This window comes from Pristis pectinata, chromosome 5 (genome assembly GCF_009764475.1).
Source record: "Pristis pectinata isolate sPriPec2 chromosome 5, sPriPec2.1.pri, whole genome shotgun sequence".
Lineage (NCBI taxonomy): Eukaryota > Metazoa > Chordata > Chondrichthyes > Rhinopristiformes > Pristidae > Pristis > Pristis pectinata.
The window spans coordinates 76,007,859-76,028,930 of record NC_067409.1 but is presented as its reverse complement, the minus strand read 5'-3'; the positions used below and the strand labels follow the sequence as shown (position 1 = coordinate 76,028,930).

General features: G+C 38.1%; 1 protein-coding gene across 1 annotated transcript in view; it reads left to right on the top strand.

The window, feature by feature from the left end:
• ranbp9 (RAN binding protein 9) overlaps positions 1-21,072 on the top strand; it is a 67,057-nt gene that overhangs the window by 15,950 nt on the left and 30,035 nt on the right. Inside the window, exons 3-7 of the mRNA XM_052016429.1 lie at positions 2,463-2,515; positions 8,529-8,696; positions 12,921-12,943; positions 16,843-17,027; positions 18,358-18,470. Coding sequence (XP_051872389.1) covers positions 2,463-2,515; positions 8,529-8,696; positions 12,921-12,943; positions 16,843-17,027; positions 18,358-18,470 — 542 coding nt within the window. The remainder of the gene's footprint in view (positions 1-2,462; positions 2,516-8,528; positions 8,697-12,920; positions 12,944-16,842; positions 17,028-18,357; positions 18,471-21,072) is intronic.

Genomic DNA, 21,072 nt, shown 5'->3' with positions numbered 1-21,072 from the left:
TCTTTTTCCATTCAGTTTCACTGCCACTTCTTATAGTGACTTTTGCAGCATTCTCAAGCAAAGACAGATGTAAAATCCATATTTAACATTTCAAATACGTTCTTTCTGCACAGATTTCATCTTTGGTTCCTACGTTGCTCCACTTCTCTGGACAGACTCATTTAGTCTTTATGTTGTATTTTATTTCTTTGTTCGTACATTAATCATTTCTTGTGCGTTATCTGTGCTCTGCTTGTGTCTAATCCTGGTTTTCACTTCTTGCATTCAGCCTGATGCCTCAACATTGGTACCCATAAGTCTTTGTTTTCACTTTAATCTCCATTTCTTTTGGCATTCAAAATTTTGGATGCCCTTTGGCCTTTCCTATCACTGTTATAATAGTTAACACTTTCCAGTCTAATCTAACTGTGCTTGCCTGAACTATATCCTCAAGTTCTTGAACAGTTTTTACTGTGTTTCCATTTCAATCTGGTTCAGATTCCTTTACAATTCACTGAAATTAGCATTCCTCTGGCTCAAAAGAAGAGAGACTTGAAAATGTATATTCAAATCTTTGAAAATGGTAGGTTAAGTTGAGAAGGCTGCGTTTTTAAAAAAAACAAACAAATAAGGTCATTGGCTTTATTAAGTACAAAGGTAAGCATGTGATGCTAAACCATCATATTAAAAAGGCTATTGGTTTTAGCTGGGCTATTGATCTTGATTATGGGCATCACACATTAGGAAGAATACTGAGCCTTGGAGAGGTACTTGAGTGGTACCAGGACTTCAGTTATGTGGAGGGATGGGGGAACACTAGGATTGGAGAGAAGGTCATGAAGAAATGTAGAAGCATTCAAAATAACAATATTGATAGAGTAACCAAGAAATGGAGAAACATATGCCTACCATTCTGATATATTTCCCCAGAAATGAGTTTTATACTAATTCAGAATCATGGTAGTTTAGGCGAAGTTGTGCTGTTATCCTATTACCCAGCCCTCAGTCTTCCCGTGTATTCTAAATCAGTGCGTGAGAGCATTCTGGAGAAGTCTCTAAGCTATTTGGAAAATAAATCATGGCCATATTCCTGAATGGGATGCAATAGCTTTGCCTCAGCCCAGAGTGGCTGTGGGTTCTGGTCTAATAAACCAAGCCAACTGAGTAACCGCATTAGAGCAGTTAAGGACATTAAAGATTTGATTATTTGCTGTCTGGTAGATCTGGAAAAATATCAAATTTTATCCCTGTCTAAAACATTGGTATGAATAGCAACTCCATTACATTCAAATTTGTAAGTTTAGCTTTGGGACTGCAAGTTTTTCCTACCCTAATAATTGAGAAAGGTAATTGCAGCCAATTTTGTGAAAGCTTTGGCATAACACCATGATTGGATGCATTGATATTGTCACCTTCAAAAGCCGCAGTACTGCGCAAGGTAAGTCAAGCTTGGAAGTCAAAAAAAAAAATTGCAGGTGCTGGAAATATAAAATAAAAAACAAAATTCTGGAAATATTCACACGGAGACACGAGAGACTGCAGATGCTGGAAGTCTGGAACAACACACAAAATCATCAATCACAAATTAATGAAGGGTCTCAGCCCGAAATGTCGACTGTTCATTTCCCTCCATAGATGCTGCCTGACCTGCTGAGTTCCTCCAGCATTTTGTGTGTGTTGCTGGAAATACTCAACAGGTCAGGCTGCATCTGTGGGAAGAGGAAGTTAACATTTCAGGTTGAAGACCCGTTGCCAGAACTAAAAGAGAAACGAATCTTGTTTATCTGCAGGGGGATACCTCTGATGGGGTAAAACAAGGGTGGCCATGGAGATAAGCAGTAGATAAGATTATTTGGTCAATAAGTGAATGGGAGCACTTAGAGTGTGAGAACGTAGACAAAAGAATGTATAAGTTGCAAAATGCAAAGCAGGAGGCATACTCGCATGTCAGGCTGGGCATGTCCTCTACTTCCAGAGGGGGGAGAAAGGAGAAACGAATGAACTGAGCCGATATCACAGGTAGACGACTGATACAGAGAAAACAAATTATCTGAGGTTGTAGAGTTCGATATTGTTCAGATGGCTGCAATGTGCCCAAGTGGAAGATGAGATACTGTTGCTCGAGCTTGTAAAAGAGCTCATTGAAACAGTACAGTAGGCTACAGATTAATAGGTCAGAGTGGGAGAATTAAAGTGGCAGGCAATGGGAAGCTTGGGGTTGCCCCTGCAGACTGAATGCAGGTGCTCTGCAAGGCAGTCACCCAATCTGTTTGATTTCTTCAATGTTGAGCAGGCCACATTGGAAAGAGTGCAAATGAACTGCTGCTTCACCTAGAAAGATTTATTGAACTGTTTAAGCCAAGCTTGGTGTCACTGAGGTTTAGTGCAATGATCTTAATGTCTGAAATTGCTTGTGTATAAAACTGATCTCATAAAGTAAACATTGCTGAATGAAAACAAACTGAAGAATGATCTTGTTACAGGTATATGGGCATTGGACTTTCTGCTCAAGGTGTCAACATGAACAGACTACCAGGTAAGTGCATCACTTTAGTTTGTATCTTGAAGGATCACAACATAAAATGTTAAGGGGAAATGCAAAATTGGGAACTTGGAGCATACACGGCACTTCAGTTAGATAACTAGAAGGCTGTGTCTAATGTCCTTTTGCCTTCAGAAGTTCATTTCTCTCTTTCTTGCTCTGACCTTTCCATATTTATTGAATATTGTTCTAATATGTTCAATTCAGGCTTCAAGAGTCTTGGATTTCAACCCCTTGCCAACAGGTGAGCGAGGGCTGGAATTAAAATAGAAACAACAAGCAACCCCATTCCTCTTAAATTTAAAAGTGTAGGAACCTGACCAAGGATGAAGCTCTTGTGAAGAGTGGCTTAAATTAGTCTCTTGTTTCTCCACATCTGCAGTCTCTTCTGTCTCTGGCTTAAATTAGTCGTGGCTAGTTGACATCATTGATGCTAAAACAAACTTAATGGGATGTGAGGCAAAGACCTGTCCTGTGGAGTTCCAGTGCTAGGTCCATGTTAATATGCAGCTCTCCAAGGGTGAGTGGATATTTTAGTCTTCTGTGCACCAGGAGAGCTGGAGTACATCCTCTAAGCAAGATGTTTTCCTTTAGCCTCGTTTTCACTTTAACAGAAGTGATTTCAAACCAGTTTTGTGGTTTCACATCAGTATCCTTCAAGTAAAAAAAAGTTGCTGATCTTGCAGTTAATTTTCCATTTTTATAATTTTGAAGAAGTTTTTCATACTATTATTGAAATGCTTAGTTGTACTATTGAATGTGATGTAATTGCAACCTCTTAGGCTACACTTAGTATATCTGCAGAATGACAAATAAGATTTGGGGAACCCACAAGATATGGTTTACTAAAGGTCATCTAAATCTAGAGTTCAGTTGATACCATGGTAGGATAAGACATAAGTTTTCATCAGATATTGGCAGTTCATTATTGCAAAAGCTGAGAGGAGTAAAGAAAGTTCAGGGGTGGAAGGAAGAAAAGGCAGGACTGCAAAGAGTGCGTGAAAAGATATTGCCAAGCTGAATAAAATGAGGAACTCAAAGATATTTAAAATACATTAAGAGCAAAAGAATAATAAAAAGAGAATAGGGCCTTTGAATACAGGTGATCTAAAAGGCAAAATATGCATGTATGGTTGTTAATGATACTTTGTGTCTGCCTTTTTAAAAAAAAATAAAGGAAGGGCATGGTACAGATGTTGTTAAGAAGTGCAAGATTTTGGATAAGGGAAACTTGATAAGAGGAAGTATTAAGGGGTTCAACCTTTTTTTTTGTAATTAAACCTGCCTCTGAATGAAATGGATATCAACTCTTGGGCAAGGGAAAAAGCAGCGGAGACTATAATTTTCAAAACTTCTAGCCACAAGTGTAGTACTGAAGGACTGCTAATGTGTTACCATTGTTTAAAATGGTAGAAGGGGATAGCGTGACTGAGTACAGGCCAGTGAGCCCAACACTGACAATGGGCACATTGTTAGAAACAATTCCAAGGAATTATTTTGAGAGGAGACATAAGAGAATGAAGATGCTGGAATCTGGAGAAAAAAAACAGGCTGCTGGAGGAACTCAATGGATCAGGCAGCAACTGTGGAGGAAATGGACAGTTGCCGTTTCTGGTTCAGACCCTTCATTTGGCCTGATGAAGGGTCTCAACTTGAAACGCTGTCCATTTCCCTCCACAGATGTTGCCTGAGCTGCTGAGTTCCTCTAGCAGTTTGTTTTTTTTAAATCATTCAGAGAGGACTGGATTAATTGAGATACTGCCATGTTTTACAATTGAATTTTTTTTAGTAACTAAGTCTGGTGGTTGAGGTCAGCACATCTGGTCTCATCTGTGTACTTCAGTACTTTTTCCCCACTGACATGGCTGGTGGGAAAAGTAAAAAGTCTACAAAATCGAAAGGGCGTGGCAGGTTGGTTGCAACGTTGACTGTGGCAGGAGGTAAAGGGAAATGGTAGGTGGCTAGTTTGGACATTAGTAGGCTGTGTGCAATGAGGTTCTGAAGTATCTGATAGTTGTCCCTTTCAGTGGTATATATTAACTATATAGATTTAAATCTTTGCGTCTCAATTGAGAGGTACACAGTTAATATAAAAACTTGTGTACTGTCTTTGTGGAATTTATATGTTCTTCCTGTAACCTTGTGGGTTTCCTCCCACATCCTAAAGAAGTGCAGGTTGGAAGGTAATTGGCCACTGTAAAGTTGTTCCTCATGTAGGTGAAATTATAGACTTGACAGCTATTGAGAATGTGGGAAGAATAAAAACAAAATGGGTTTAGCATAGAATTAGTGTAAAAGGGTGATTGACGGTTGGTGTGGACTCAGTGAGCTGAAGGGACTGTTTCTGTGCTGTCTCCTGGAGAGAGGATGAAAACTGTGGCAGGATAACAATAGACTAGTCAGGTGAGCAGAAAATGAAGCAATCGGGCTCCAGTCTGCAGAAGTCTGAGTTAATACATTAAGCGTTACAAACAAACCATGCGATTACACAAATCATAGATTACTGAGAAGTGTAGTGTAATAGAAGGATCTTTAAGATCATTGAAGGTAGTACAGGTAGTTCTGCTAAATGTGATAGTGAGATTTCTCAGAAACCTCGTTATAGAAAGTCACATTATAGCAGAACAGGCTCTGGTTGCCTTCAAAGCACAGATTGAAACATGTTTTCCCAGTCGTGCTTGAACCAATGTGGTCATGTAATGCAAATATTGTTCCTTAATCCATCAATGACATTATAACCAATTTGCGTTATGGAAACAGGCATTATAGCAGAAGTATCTGTAAATTGGGTGGTTAAAGTGGCTAAGAAGGCCTTCAATATAAAAACAGAAAGCAATTGGAAAAAGCACCAGTTAGGCTACAGCTAGGGTGCTGTGCACAGTTCTAGTCACCATACTACAGGAAGGATGTGATCACACCAGAAGGCACAGCTGTAATTTATGAGAATGTTGCTACAACTGGAGAAATTTAGTTGAGTAAGATTGGGTAGGATTTAGCTGAATTTTTTTAAGACTGATGAGGGCAAGGTAAGATTTAATTGAAGTGTGCATTTATAAAAGTCTTCTTAATTGGTCTTCCCTATCCATTCTACTTTGCAGAGTGGCCAATAACTGGGATTAAGATTGAGGTGGGGGTGAAGAGATGAGGAATGGTGGTAGTGCAGTGGAGGATGATTTTAAAAGTTGTAAGGAGTAAAGGGAGTTGAAGATATCTTTTCACTCAGATGATGATGGGTAACTACCTGAAAGAGTGATTGATTGAGACCAAAATTTAAATTTTTAAAAGTTAATTAAATATCCACTTACAGATGCCAGCAAGGTAAGTGGGTTAAACTGGCAAGGACAAGATGGGCTGAGCAGACTTGTGCTATAATTTTTAAAAAAAAATTGGAATTTTATGACCTATTTTCTCTCTTGTGGCAGTTGCTATGACACTAGGTTTTATTTGTAGGTATTGCATCTGACTTGAATACAGCAGTGTAATTATCTTTCACCTTGCACAATCATCCCTCCTTGTAATTTAATCTTCTGTCTACATACAGTTTTGATGAACTTTTTGTGCTCTCCCTCATTTTCTGCCTTAAAACCTGTTTATAACTTCTCCCATTTTGATGAAAGGTCTTTGACCTGAAATGTTTAAATTTTAGCCTTCAACAGATGCTGCTTGACCTAAGTATTTCTAGCCTTTTTTATTGTTGTATATCATAGAATATAGAACAGTACAGCACAGGGGCAGGCCCATCGGCCCACAATGTCTGTGCCAAACATGATGCCGAATTAAATTAAACCTCTTCTGCCCAGGAAATCCAAAATCCATTCCCTGCATATTCATGTGTCTGTCTAACAGCTTGTTAATGCTACTATCATACCTGCTTCCACCACTACTACTGGAAGCCTGTTCTAGGCACCTACCATTCTGATTTTTAAAAAAAAATCTTAACCCACAACATCTGCCTTAAACTTTCTCCCCCTCACCTTAAATGCATGTCCTCTAGTACTTGACATTTCTATCCTGGGGATAAGATTCTGACTACCTACCCTATCTATTCCCCTTATAATTTTATAAATTTCTCAGGTCTCTCCTCTGCTTCTGTGCCAGAGAAAACAATCCACATTTATCCAACCTCTCCTTACAGCTCATGCCCTCTAATCCAGGCACCATCCTAGTAACCTCTTCTGCACCCTTTCCAAAGCCTCCACATCCTTCCTGTAATGGGGTGACCAGAATTGCACAAAATACTCCAAGTACAGCCCAGCTTGCAGCATGACTTCCTTACTTTATGCCTTCTTTACCACCCTATCTACTTGTATAGCCACTTTCAGGGATCTATGAACTTGGACCCCAAGATCCCCTGTACATCAATGCTGTTAAGAGTCCTGCCATTAACTGTATACTTTCCCCTTGCATTTGATCTCCCAAAGTGCAATACTTTGCTTGCACTTGCTCGGATTAAACTCCCTCTGCTATTTTTCCACCCATATCTGTATGCTTTCACAGCCTCCTACACTGTTCACAACTCCATCAATCTTAGTGTCATCTACAGATAACTTGCCCATCTACATTTTTCATCCAAGTAACTTTTATGTACATCACAAACAACAGGCCCCAGCACCGATCCCTGCAGAACACCACTGGTCATGGATTCCCAGCTGGAATAATACCCTTCCACCATTACCCTCTGTCCTCTATGGGCAAGCCAATTCCGAATCCAAACTATCAAGTCACCATGGATCCTATGCATCTTAATATTCTGGATCAGCCTACTATGAAGGACCTTGTCAAATGGCTTGCATTTAAAGGGCTAACTTTTTTCAGTTGTTAACCTCTTTATCAAATTGATTGAGGATGTGAGGAATCTATTTGAGTTTTAATTTTGCATTTGGTATTGTTGATAAAAGAATATTACAGAATCTGATTCATAGAAGAACCTTTGAATTGAACAAGTTAGAATTTCTTATTGTGTTGATTCTGTCGTAACAAAAAATGCATTTAAACAACTTTACTGTTGTAGGCTTTACTTGCCTGCAGCTGCTAATTCCTTTTAAAAGGGCATTGTGTTTCCAGCATTTTGGAAATGCTATAACTGAAGTAAACTGTTTTATTTTGATGCAAGAGCAAGATGTCATATGTTTTTCTTGGTGTGATTCTCTGCCACTTTCATGACCCTCAATATTCACTTTTATGATCCTCTTAAAAACTTATTTTGGTCCTTGCTAATTCTTTATCTAAACCAAAGCAAAATATGCTGTTAGTATTAATACTGATGCCAAGGCATCTATCTGAGATGCTTCTGTCTCCAGAGATGCTGGCTGACGTGCTTCTCCAGCATTGTTTGATTTCAGATTGATGATGTTCTTTGAGTTCTGTTTCACACATTGGGACTGATCTTCTATGTTGGTGCTAATCTTGGGACTTGCCTGGCTATCTTGATTTCTCGTGGTGGTGTCAGTCTGAACTGGTAATGGTGGCAACTTCCACTCTACCATTGCTGGCTGTGGCAGCCATTGTGCTACTGTCTGGAATCCAGTGGGGCAACCCAATTTTGCACAGGCTTTCCAGATCAGCAGAGCCTGTATTGAAGTAAACTTTGTACAACACAGCAGCCCCCATTCAAGTGAAGGGGAGAATTTGGTTGACAGGAAAGGGGTTGGTTTTCAAAGCTTGTAATTGATTTTAGCCCTCAACTCAGATCTTCATGTACAATGATTAATCAGTTTTGTAGCAGGGAGAGAGAACAATGTTCTTTGTGTGCTTTTGAAGATAATAAGATTATCAACTTGGGATGACGGGAGAGAAAAATGGAGTGGTCTTCAGTTTTTTGAACTACTTTTCAGAGTGGCATATTTAATGGGTCCTATAACTAATCTACAACTGGTTCTTATTTCAGTAACTTGAAATCTGTTATGAAACTGCCATATTCTAGAATGTATCGTGAATATTCTTGCTCAACAATATTTATAGGAAAGAAATATTGATTTTTTATTAATGTGGATCTTTTCTATTTTAGGCTGGGATAAACATTCATATGGATATCATGGGGATGATGGACACTCATTCTGTTCCTCTGGGACAGGACAGCCCTATGGACCAACGTTTACAACTGGGGATGTAATTGGTTGCTGTGTAAACATGATCAATAATACATGTTTCTACACAAAGAATGGTCACAGTTTAGGTAAGAATTTACAGGGATGGACTGACCAATGTAATATGATAAACATTTGTATTGTAAAGTCCTTGGAGTGGAAATGATTTTGAAAAGAATGCTTGGGATGCATTCCCAGATTGAGAGGGCTAATGCAGTACACCAGAAGCCTGGCACAAACTCCTGCCCTATCCGTAGCTGTGCACTGCAGTACTGAGAACCCCCATAGCTTGGTGTGGAAAGATTCCCTGTAAAAGCTGGGATGAGCAGTGTAGCCATTCATTGCTGAGGTGTAGGGCACAATGCTACATCTTGGTTGGCAGGGTGAGTGTGGGCCGTTGGTGACTAGGAATTTTACTGCAGCATTTACAGACTGTTCAGATCCTACATTCTCTCGTCGTCCCCTATTGGATGTGATAGAAGCAGTTGTCCTTCCCTGTTTGGCTGCACAGTTCTTCCCCAACCCAGAGATTGGTGGTGGGGATTCCTTATCTTGACAGACTGCCTGGATCTGAAAGTCCCCTCATCATTCCCTGGAAATATAGATGCTGCCAATCCTCCCCGTCTCACCACGGTCTGACCAACACCAGCCTCTCCACACAGCCATGGGGTGGTTCATTGCCAGCAGAGGGCTGGGGTTCAGCACAGGTTGCCAGTGCAGTAGTATGCAGTCCATTTGGACATTGTCTGCAAAATATGGCAGTGGTACGTACCTCTGAGTCTGCTCTGCCATTCATCAAGATTGTGGCTGATCTACTTCAATGACATTTTCCTGCACTATCTCTGAAGCCTTGGTACCCTCATTATCCATAAATCTATCAGTCTCTGTTTTGAATGAACCCATGGCTCTTTGGGAGTAGAAAATTCCAAAAATTCACCACGTGCATGAAGAAATTTTCCCCTTATCTCAATCACAAATGGTCCAACTCTTATTCTGGGAGTGTGAATCCAGCCTGTTGATACCTGGAAGAATTTTAAGATTCAGTGGGATCTCCCTTCATTATTAATTCTTGAGAATACAGGCCTAGACTATGCATTTTTTCCTCATGGAAAGCATGCCATCCCTGGAATCAGTCTGGTGAATCTTCACTGCACTTCCTCTATGGCAGGTATGTTTTTTAGATGAGACCAGAACTGTGCTCATTACTCCAGGAGTTGTCTCATCAAGGTTAATATAAGTGATCTTTACTCCTCTGCTCAAATGCTCTCACAATAAAGGCCAATGTGGCATTCACCTTAATCACTTGCTGTACCTGCATATTGGCTTTCAGTGATCTCTGGACAAGGACATCTACATCCTTTTGAATACTAACATTGCCCAATCTCTCATTAAAGTAAAAATACTTTTCAAAGGAAAAGATAGAAAAGCAGTGGATAAATTTGTTTTTCTGCACTTGTGTTGCACCTGTTTTGTTCTTAACCACTCAGCTTATGTGTGTCACTTTGAAGCCTCCACATCTTCCTGCTTGGTTACAATGCCATCTAGCTTATCAGCCCACTTGGAAATGTAACATTTGGTCCATTTGGCTGCACTGTTGTATATCCACCCTGTGGTACCTTACTGGTCATAGCCTGTCAACCTTGGAGATCAATTTATTCCCACTCTTCTTTCTAACAGCTCTGGATCTGAGAGCTCAGCTTCAATGGCTTCTGCTGCCAGTCTTGGGCTCTGACACCTCCTTTGGTCGTGCATTTGCAGTTGAGCTACAGTGACACATCACTGTCATTTAGTTTGCTTTGTAGCCTTCAATAAATTGTCGAGGATATTCTTCACCATTGCACTGAACAATAACTGGTTTCTCTTTAATCTTTATTAAAAAGCTTCTCCAAGCCAAGCCCAGGAGCTTAAAATTGTTTTTGATACCAGTCCTGAACCTAATGCATATGGCTTGTGTTGAGCAGCCAGGCTGTCGTTGTGATAAACTTGCCCAAGGCTATTGATTTACAGGAGTCAACAATTGCAACAGATTGTATTTTGGAGATCAATCTCCTAAAGTGCTTGAAAGAACCTATGCTTAAGAACTGAATTTGATTTTGACCTCCAGTAGTGGATGATCAGAAACCTCCTGCAACTCTATACTTGGAAGAATGAGGATTGTACCCAAGAACAATTACACCATTCCCTAGTCATAGATTCCATACCTGATTCTGGAAGCTGTTCACAGCTTGGATTCACCTTTAACAATGAGGTGCACTTCTGACCACTTTGACAAATGGTCAGACCAATTCTGACCACATGACACTTCTTCCACCTCTGCAACACTGCTGATACTGCACCTGGCTCAGCTTCTGAAACTCAATCAAACCTTTGTTATCTCTAAACCTAACAATTCAAGCCACTTCCTGACCAACATCCCCCATCTCCTCACTCTGCCTTCCATGTACTTGAAGACTGTTGTCTATGCTGTAACTTAATGAGCCCCATTCAGCCATCATCCCAGTGTGTACTGACTTGCATTAGCTCTAAGTTAAGCAAGCTTTTAAAATCCTTATTATCAACCACTCCATGATTTTGCCCTCTTCTCATCTCTGTAATCCTTCCAGTTCTAATCCCTTAGATTCTGCAAACCTGGCTACTTGAGTATTTGAGTTTAATTATCCCACTACTGGTGGCTGTCTTTAGCTGTCAAGACCCTAAGATTTGGAATTTCCTTCTAACCTTCTCTCTGACCCTCATTTCAAGATGTTCCTTAAAACTTAAAGGTACTGGGCATCTATCCCAGTATCTCATTGATTTAGTGTCAAATTGCACTTAACCTTGCTTTGGAGCTGTGAGAGATCTATGAGCTGTTTCTATGCATATTGCTGAAATCTGCAAAATACAGTTATGAAGAGTGGAAGCAGGTTCTCCTTCATGCCTGGTTTCATAGGGCATCAGTCTTTGCCTTGCATTTTAAATAGTGGTGCATCTTCCTTCATCTTTGGACAAGTAACATGGGATCACTTTCTTCCAGACTCCACAAAGAAAAAAAGTAGTTTGCTCTTTTGCCCTTTTTTGCAATAAATTTGCCTGAAGCAGTTGCAGGAAATGCAAGATCTGATAAGCATTGCTGTAGACTATTTGTGAAGTTCCTCTGTAACCATGACTTGTAGCCTAAGTCCATTGCCTTAAATATTATTGTCTTCCTTTATTTCTAATTGCTTATGCATTCTGTCTTTTTAAGAAAACAAAGGATTTTAATTGTGTGGTTTCTTGGTGAAATGTATATTGATCCATGGAGGAAGTTGCCCATCCTGTTGATCCCTTTTGTGTGCACCTTGTACCACACCAGACTGGAGAAAAACACTGATTATTCTTTTGGAATCTTTGTGGAGGACTTTGCTTCAAACTGTGAGAGGCTGATGGTGGCTCTCCAGTCCTGGGACAATGGGGACGAGATAATCACTTGTGCCTAAACTAGCTTTGGGAGCAGAGTTTTCAATGATCCTCTTCATTGTTGAATTTCTTTCCCTAATTCTTCCAGAATTTGCTCTTGCTGCATGTTAATATTGGTCCCTTGCAGCACACCAAATATTTCAGCTTCTTGAGAAATTAGCACTTAGGCTGAATCTTCCTTTGCAAGCTAGATAATTTCTTTTTCAAAGTCTAAGATGTACTTCTCACAAGGTCTTGAAATTAAAGATGAGGACATGACCTGGTTAAGTCATCCACATTTTTGATGGAAAATTCATTGAAACCCCTCTCAATGGCAGCACAATGTGAAGTAAAAGGGTTAGGTTATATGGTCCCCCAAGTCTGTTCTGCCATTCAATATGATCATGATCTGACATTTACTCTACTTTAGTACCTGTTATTAATAACTCTCCACTCTTTAGACCATAAAAACTATCCCTGTCTCAGCCTTGAATACGTTAACTGGGTCTGCACAGGGATAGAGAATTCCAAAGATGCATGATCCTAAGAAAAAAATATCTTCATCACTGTCTTTTCTGTTTAGGACTGATAATGATCACTTGTTTTTGTTCTTGACTGATGTTCAGTATTACTTGCCAAATGTCTGTAATATTAGTTTTGGGCTAGTATCATATCTGATCATATACAAACAAACCTGCATGGATGCATTCATGGAATACAATGAGAGGACTGAGTAATAATTGTAAGAAAAACACAACATTGATGCTGGTTTACTACTTTTCATTAACCTTTAGAGTTTCCTGCAGTTACCAGGCAGAGAGACTTCATGTTGAATGAGAAGTAGTAATATACAGAAGGGCTAGTTTTGCTTACATTTGATATTTTTCTCTTTACCACAGGTATTGCTTTTACAGATCTACCGGTAAGGCAATTCTTTTGATCATTTTCTGGAAGTGTTTTTATTTTGTTACTGAATCTGTAGGGTGGAGGAGGGTGGGAAGTTATAGCTTTATATTGTGTCAAATACTTTTCATGTTTCAGTTGCTTTGTTTCAATTTTGGGTACTCTGTGGACAAAAATAACTGCCCTTTTTGTATCCATTTGCCCCATCTTGATGGGAATAATGAACAAAGTGCATAACTTCAAGCGTTACAACTCTCAGGAAATCAAACCCAGTTTGATCCTGACAATTGATCAGAATTAATTCTTCACAGTTGATGTTTCATCATGAGGCCTCTGTCTATTCTTTAGACAGGATTGTTCTGACATCAAACGAATAATTCTGATCAATGGATCTGACAGCTTGTGGAATAAAGCAGAGAGGAGCACAAATTGCATTGGGGCCTAGTTGAATGTCATTTAAAGACTGAAGTATCCTTCTAGGATTTGCTTTTGATCTTTTATTCTTTTAGTAGTTGAGTTTTCAGGATTCTTTCTTTTCTCCATTTGTAATTGGACAGTTACTGATTAGTTTGGGGGCATTTTGGAACTATACACAGTGCCTCTTCTCACTTTTGACCACTTAATCTTGAAGTTCAATAGCAGTCTCATCATAGAGACACTATCCTCAACATCCTGGAGAGGAGGCTATGGTCTTCATTGACCAGCCACATTCTTAGTTAGAAGAGCAGGTCAGAGACTGGGTATCCTGTGGCAAATGGCATGTCTCCTGTCACGCAAGCCCTTTCCACATTCTACAAATACAAATTGGGACCATCATAGAATATGCTGTGCTTGCCTGGATGAGTGCAACTCCACGAATGCTTTACACCATTCAGGCCGACTTGACTGGCACTGCATCCACCAAATATTCATTCCTTCTGCCATAGTTACACCACGTCTGCAGTGTATGTTATCTTCACCAGAAAGGTTGCATGGTTTAAGGTTGTGGCTCTCCACACTTCAAGGGCAATATATGCTGGCCTTGTTAGTGACATCCACCTGAGAAGTGAATGCATGAACCCAGGCAATTAAGCATGATTGACAGAGGTTGAGAAAAATCTTTTTCTCTGCATCCCTGCAACTTTTTCTTGCATTCACATTAACTCCCCTTTGATTTTCTTTCCCCATTAACTTACATTGGGAGGTAATTTACAGTAGCCAGTTAACTTACCAGCATGTTTGGGATGTGGGAGGAAACCAGAGCAAGTAGAAGAAAACCAAATGGTTATAGAGAAAACATGCAGATTTCACAGCACCTGATGTCAGGAATGAACCAGGTCCCTGGGGTCCTGTATATATGTTAAAAAAAAATTAGACCTTACTAGAACTTAACACAAGGCTCTGTGCATTGATACAATGTCTTGTGTAATGCACAGCTGGACAAGAATAAGCCCCACTCACAAAATGACTGGGCCTTACTTTTAAATTGTCTTGTTTATCATTTTGAAAAGGTGGACATCCTTTGGCTTAAGCTATCGTGGATTCAATATGTGATATGCAGGTTCTGAGGTGTGTACTGGAAATGCCTGCAGGGTTCGCTAGGTGTAAAAATCCAAAACTCTGTTATTGACTCATTAGTCACTGAGTTGTAATTAGGGCAGGGTATGCATTAGCAAACTGTCTATTGTACAATTAACAAGCCTGTTTACTCAAAATAGTCTAAAATCAGAAGAGATAGAAACTGTAGCAGCATCTCTCAATAAAAGCAAGGTGATTTTTTTTTTCCCAGGAAAATTCAGGGAGTGGAAGATGGTTGTGTGTAAATTATGTGCATCAAAGTAATCTGTCACTCTCCTCCGTGTGATTGACAGAAATTATGTGAATGTCTCAATTTTGGTTAGTGTTGTTGTGGAATGGAGCCTAACAGAAAATGCTGGAAATGCCTGACAAGTAAGGCTGTATTTGTAAGGAGGGTTAATCGGCCAGATTTTGTTGCTACAGGCACCAATTTCCTGCCTGAATTCGCCCCATACTCATACTTGCCTGATCCAGATGGACAGGACCTAAATTGCTGGCCAATGCATCCTGAATTCTGGTGATATGGCCTGAGTGGACTCCAGATCTCTGCTACTTTGAAGCTCTTCCTTTCCCCAACCCAAATGACCTGAAAGCTTCATAGCTGCCAAAAGTCTGCAACAAGCTTTAACAACTTAAACGATAAGGTGTTTTTTAAAAAATGTCTGAGGTATAGAAGTGTTCTTGATGACTTTTTTTTGTAAAAAGAAACCAGCTGAATTGACAAAATATAAACCTGTTTCTCTTCTGCAGATTTAGAACCCAAAGTACCTGTGATAAACCAAGGGTGGTGCAAGATAATAGATCTGGTTGATGTATACAAGTCGCAGATGTGCATTTAAACTGGCAGATGCCAACAGTTCTCAGGCATTTACCAGCAAAATCTGGCCAATTTTTCTAGTAAATCATCTTTCAACAAAATGTGGAACCATGGCCAACCTCATTTACTTTGAATTATCACTCCTATCATTTAATCTTTCCTACCTTTCATATACTGTATCTTCCCTTTTGTTGTCTCCTCCATTCTATGAATTTTACTAATGTTATCTCTAATTGGGTCATCGACCTGAAACCGAACTTTCTCACTCAGATGCTACCAGTGATTATTTCCAGCATTTTCTGTTATTTCAGATTTCCAACATTGACTGTATTTTGATTTTTATGTTAGGATTAATAAGGAAATTGTGTTGGAATCTTGGTAGGCAGGTGTAATTCTTAAAAAGTTGCCCTTCCTCTTTGTCCACCCGATTCCCATGTATAGTTTCAAGCATTGGGAATACTAATTGACAAATTGGGCAAATAGGATTGTGCATCCAATTTGGATTATTCCTGCAACCTCTATTTGTTTTCTCTAATGACTGCTCCCCACCTTATTAGAATTAAGAAACATAAAACCAGGCTGTCAAGTAGATATCCTAATGTAAACACCTGGTTTTTGAGTAGAACTTGCATTTTGTGTAGCTCTGTACTGATGATTTGCAAAATCTTGAACCTTAACTCTGTGGAAGGAACACAAATGTTATGATTGTGTTGATTTGGATGTATTAAAGAGGTGGAAAAAAGAATTTTGTCAAAAGAAAAGCAGATGAGGGGGAAAAATTCCACCTCATGGTCAATAGCTCAGTTATTTAATCTCAAGCAATAAATGCACTTTGGAGTGCATGGTTATTTTATGGAGATGAGTTATTATTGAGCCAATCTGCAGAAAATTGTTTTTTTTTCTCCACCGGGATTATTGAGAAGCTAATAACACTCTTGGAGATGGTGATTCAAAAAGTATAATTCTGGAAGAATGGAAGACTATTTCAGGGTAGTGTTTTGTCTTCGAATAATCCAGAGTTCTCAAAATAACTGGAATTTCACAATTAGGAATTTGGAACCAGCAAACTTGATATTGGAATAGGTAGACTATTTTTTGCCTTTTTTCCTGTGAAAATTGTTTATTTTATTATAATATAAACTATTACTGTCTCAAAACTGGTGTCATTGTTACTGTAGCTCAGCCCCAACTATGTGCCTTCCACATGTGGTTGTTGTGTGAAATTTTGGTGATCTTTTATTCTGCAGTCACTTTATTTAAATTTAGAATTGTGTTGGCTCTGTTGTATTAAATTGAACTTTTGGGTGTACCAGAAGGAAGTGATATTGCTCAACACTTGTTGACAATTAATGGGAGAGCAGAAGTTTGCAACTTTATTCATGAGGGTAAATATTTGCAGAAATAAAATTCCTTTTGCTTTAATACTGTTTTCAGCTGCAAAACTTTGCTACATAATTAATACATGATCATTGTCTACAAGGGAGTTACTGGACCACTTGAAGAGTTTAAAGCTTGCAAAGTGACTTTTTTTTTCTCTTATTCAGCCAAATTTATATCCCACAGTCGGACTGCAGACGCCAGGAGAGGTGATAGATGCTAATTTTGGACAGCATCCATTTGTTTTTGATATAGAGGACTACATGCGAGAATGGAGATCTAAAATTCAGACCCAGATTGAAAGATTCCCTGTAGGAGATCGAGAAGGGGAATGGCAGACAATGATTCAAAAGTAGGTGACACATTGTCTGTTATCTACGGTAGCATTTTTCAATTTCAGATATTCAAAGTTTTCTTTCCTGTGACTTAATTTGAACTAGATTTAAAAGATTGATGGATGTCGTCTTGCATCTATTAAATATAACTTGTTTTTCTTGATGTTAAATGCTACAAAGTATGTGCTCATATTTCAGTATTTTTACTAATTACAATAAATCTGATCGCAATGACTGAAAATGATGTTCAGCCATATGCTGCATTTTCAAACCTTTCTGCCCTATTTGAGTGTATCCATTTAATAAATCCCAGTAGGAGAGATTAACTGACCTGGTCAGGGACCATAGCAAGTAAAATCCCACACATCACAATCTATAATAAAACTATTTCTAGGGCAGGCAATTTGAAATTGTAATAACCCTCCTCCTCTCCTATCCAAAGGAATCTTTCTTTTTCTCTTGTTTTCTTTCTTTTTTTCCCTTCCCCAAGGTTTACAAAGCTACAAAAAAGTTGTTTTGGTTGCAGCTAAGAATAGCTCAGTGCTGTGCCGTTGCATTAGCTCAGAGATTGGAGTGTAAGTTTAATTAAAGGATGATCTTGTGCTTTGGGTTATGTATTAATTATCCAATTCACTTTATATGCATTCCTTATTGCTTAAAGCAGTAAATTTTCCTCCCCTTGTTTTTCTTGTTCACATGTTCCTTTTATCCACCTCTTCCATGTGTGAGAACCTTTTTTTGTTTCTCGCACATGTCTCCACTTGTTTGTCTCTTATGCATGCTTGCACTCATGTATATGATGCCTGTGTTCTTTCGTATGTGCCCTTTCTTGTGTAATTGTCTAAGGTCCGCCCTTTTCATTAAAATATTATTTGTTATCTGAGTAACTAATGTTTTCTGATTTAATTGATGGAATCTTCTTGGTAACAAAATCACATTAGCAGAAGGAAGAACAAGCAGATGTATTTTCATTATAAAATTCCAAGTTTGATAACATAATCAACATTTTCATTTATTAGATTTTCCCCTGTAAATTTGATCTATTGATTTTTGAGTTTGTATGTATGCATACATATGTATATATGTGGCATATGGATGCTGTTTCTGCAAATGTATTTACAAAAGTCCTAACTTTTTCAAATCTATTACCTGCATGTTGAAATGTGCAGAAAAATAATTGTTTGCAAGACTATTTTTATTGAGTTGTTTGGTAAGGGTTTCCTGTTATTGTACATTTATAGCCTGGTGTAGTCCTCTTTACAGAATGTTTCAAAGTTGCATTGCATGCGACTACTGTAATACTGCTAATCCTGGGCTATTTAACCTTTCCTTTAATTCAATTTCTAGAATGGTTTCATCTTACTTAGTGCATCATGGTTATTGTGCCACAGCTGAAGCCTTTGCCAGATCCACAGGACAAGCTTTCCAAGAGGAGCTAGCATCAATTAAAAATAGACAAAGTGAGTGTAAATTGAACTATGCTTTGATTATATTCTGTGATATTGTTTCAAGTATCAAAGTATTTCGGGGGGGGGGGGGAATAATCCCTTCTGAATGTATCTTTCTTTCATGTAAATGGCCAAATGATGATGATGAGAGTAGGACATTTAGAAGATAGTTAGACGGGTACATGGATTTAAGAAGTTTAGAGGAGTGTGGGTCAAATGCAGGTGAATGGGATGAGCTCTTTTCTTTTTCAATCTTTTTATTAATTTTCAAATTAGTACAAATAATATAACATTAGTAATTATACATATGGTGCAAAGAGATCAGGATAACAATCATAACAGTTAATATATATAATCAGAAGGAGTTAAACAAAAAAGTAATCCAGACCTCCTGTTCTCTTAAGTGAACAAATACAAAAGGAAAGATTGAAAAGAAATGAAATTTAATTGTATGAAAGAAGAACCCCCAAATCAAAAAATTGATGATAAACCAAAAAAACCCAAAAACTTCCCAAAAAAAAAAATTGGACTGATATTTCTTCAATTAAAAAGAAAAGAAACATTATGTCGTCAACTCCGCTCCTCTGTATTCAAGGGTTATTGAAAGGGATCTGAAAAAGGTCAGCTTGTATCATATGGAAATATTGAATAAATGGACTCCAAACTTCCTCAAGTTTAAGTGAAGGATCAACAGTACCGCTCCTAATTTTTTCTAAGTTTAAACATGCTATGGTTTGAGAAAACCACTGAAAAGTGGTGGGAGGTATTGGATCCTTCCATTTGAACAAAATGGATCGCTTGGCCATTAATGTGACAAAGACGATCATACGACGAGCAGAAGCAGATAAATGGCGAGGTTCCATCATTGGTAACCCAAAAATTGATTTACAACCTCATCCTATTACTGCAATGTTCAATACAGATGAAATAATGTTAAAAATGTCTTTCCAATATTTTTCCAAAAGGGGACAGGACCAAAACATGTGTCAGGGAAGCCACCTTCGAATTACATCTGTCACATATAGGATTTATATGATGATAAAAACGGGCTAACTTGTCCTTGGACATATGGGTCCTGTGAACCACCTTAAACTGTATCAAAGAGTGTCTAGCACACATAGAAGATGTATTAACTAATTGAAGAATTTTCTTCCATGTCTCTGTAGGTAAAAGTATCTGGAGTTCTCTTTCCCATTCATTCTTAATTTTATCAAGTTCCTCTGAACATATTTTCATAATCCGATCATAAACTATTGCTATCAGACCCTTCTGATAAGGATTAAAACCTAAAATTTTTTCCGTAATTTCAATTTTATATGGTGTTGGAAAAGAAGGTAAAGTAACTTTTAAAAAATTTCTAATCTGTAAATCACAAAAAATGTGATCTAGGCAGATTGTGTTTATTAGACAACTGTTCAAAAGATAAACAGTTTTCAATGAATAAATCTCAAATGTGTTATTCCCTTCATTCTCCATAAGGAAAAGGCTGAGTCAATTCTAGATGGTTGAAAGAAAAAATTAGGTTGAATAGGACTTGATAAATTAAATTTATTCAATCCAAAAAATTTATGAAATTGAAACCATATCCGTATTGTACGTTGAACTATTGGATTAGTCATTTGTTTACTCAATTTAGTAAGTGCAAAAGGGAATGAAGCTCCTAAAATAGAAACTAATGAAAATCCTTGCACTGATTCACACTCAAGGTGTACCCAACAGGGACAATGAATTGCATCTAAATCTTGTGCCCAGAAAATTAAGTATCTAATATTAATTGCCCAATAGTAAAATCTAAAATTAGGCAAAGCCATACCACCATCCTTTTTTAAATCTTTGTAAGTATTTCTTACTTAACCTTGTGTTTTTATTCTGCCATATATATGAAAGAATTTTGGAATCAATAGTGTTGAAAAAGGATTTCAAAATAAAAATTGGAATCACCTGAAATAGATACAAAAATTTTGGTAAAATATTCATTTTAACTGCATTAATTTGGCCAATCAATGATAAAGAGAATGGGGACGATTTAGTAAATAATTGTTTAACATAATTAAAGGTAAAAAGTTCACTTTAAATACGTCCTTGTGTTTCTTGGTAATTTTAACACCCAGGTACGAAAAGTAATCAGTCACTAATCTAAATGGTAATTGCCTATAAATTGGGACTTGCATGTTTAATGGGAAAAGTTCACTCTTATTAAGATTTAATCTATAACCAGAGAAAACACTAAACTGAGCAAGTAGTGATAATACTGCAGGGATAGATTTCTCCAGGTTAGAGATATAAAGTAACAGGTCATCTGCATAAAGAGATGTCTCATGAATCCCCTTTCCATGAGTAATGCCAAATATGTTAGAAGAATCCCGAATGGCAATTGCCAAATGTTCTAAAGGAATATTAAATAATAAAGGACTCGGAAGGCAACCTTGTCTAGTGCCTCAAAAGCCTGAACGAGGGGGATCTCTGATTATTAGTAAGTATTGAAGCCATAGATGTGTGGTAAATCAATTTGATCGCGGATATGAAATTTGAACTAAAATTAAATTTCTCAAGCGTGTTAAATATTCCCATTCGACTCTAGATGCCGAGAAGGCATTTGATAACGAAATAACAC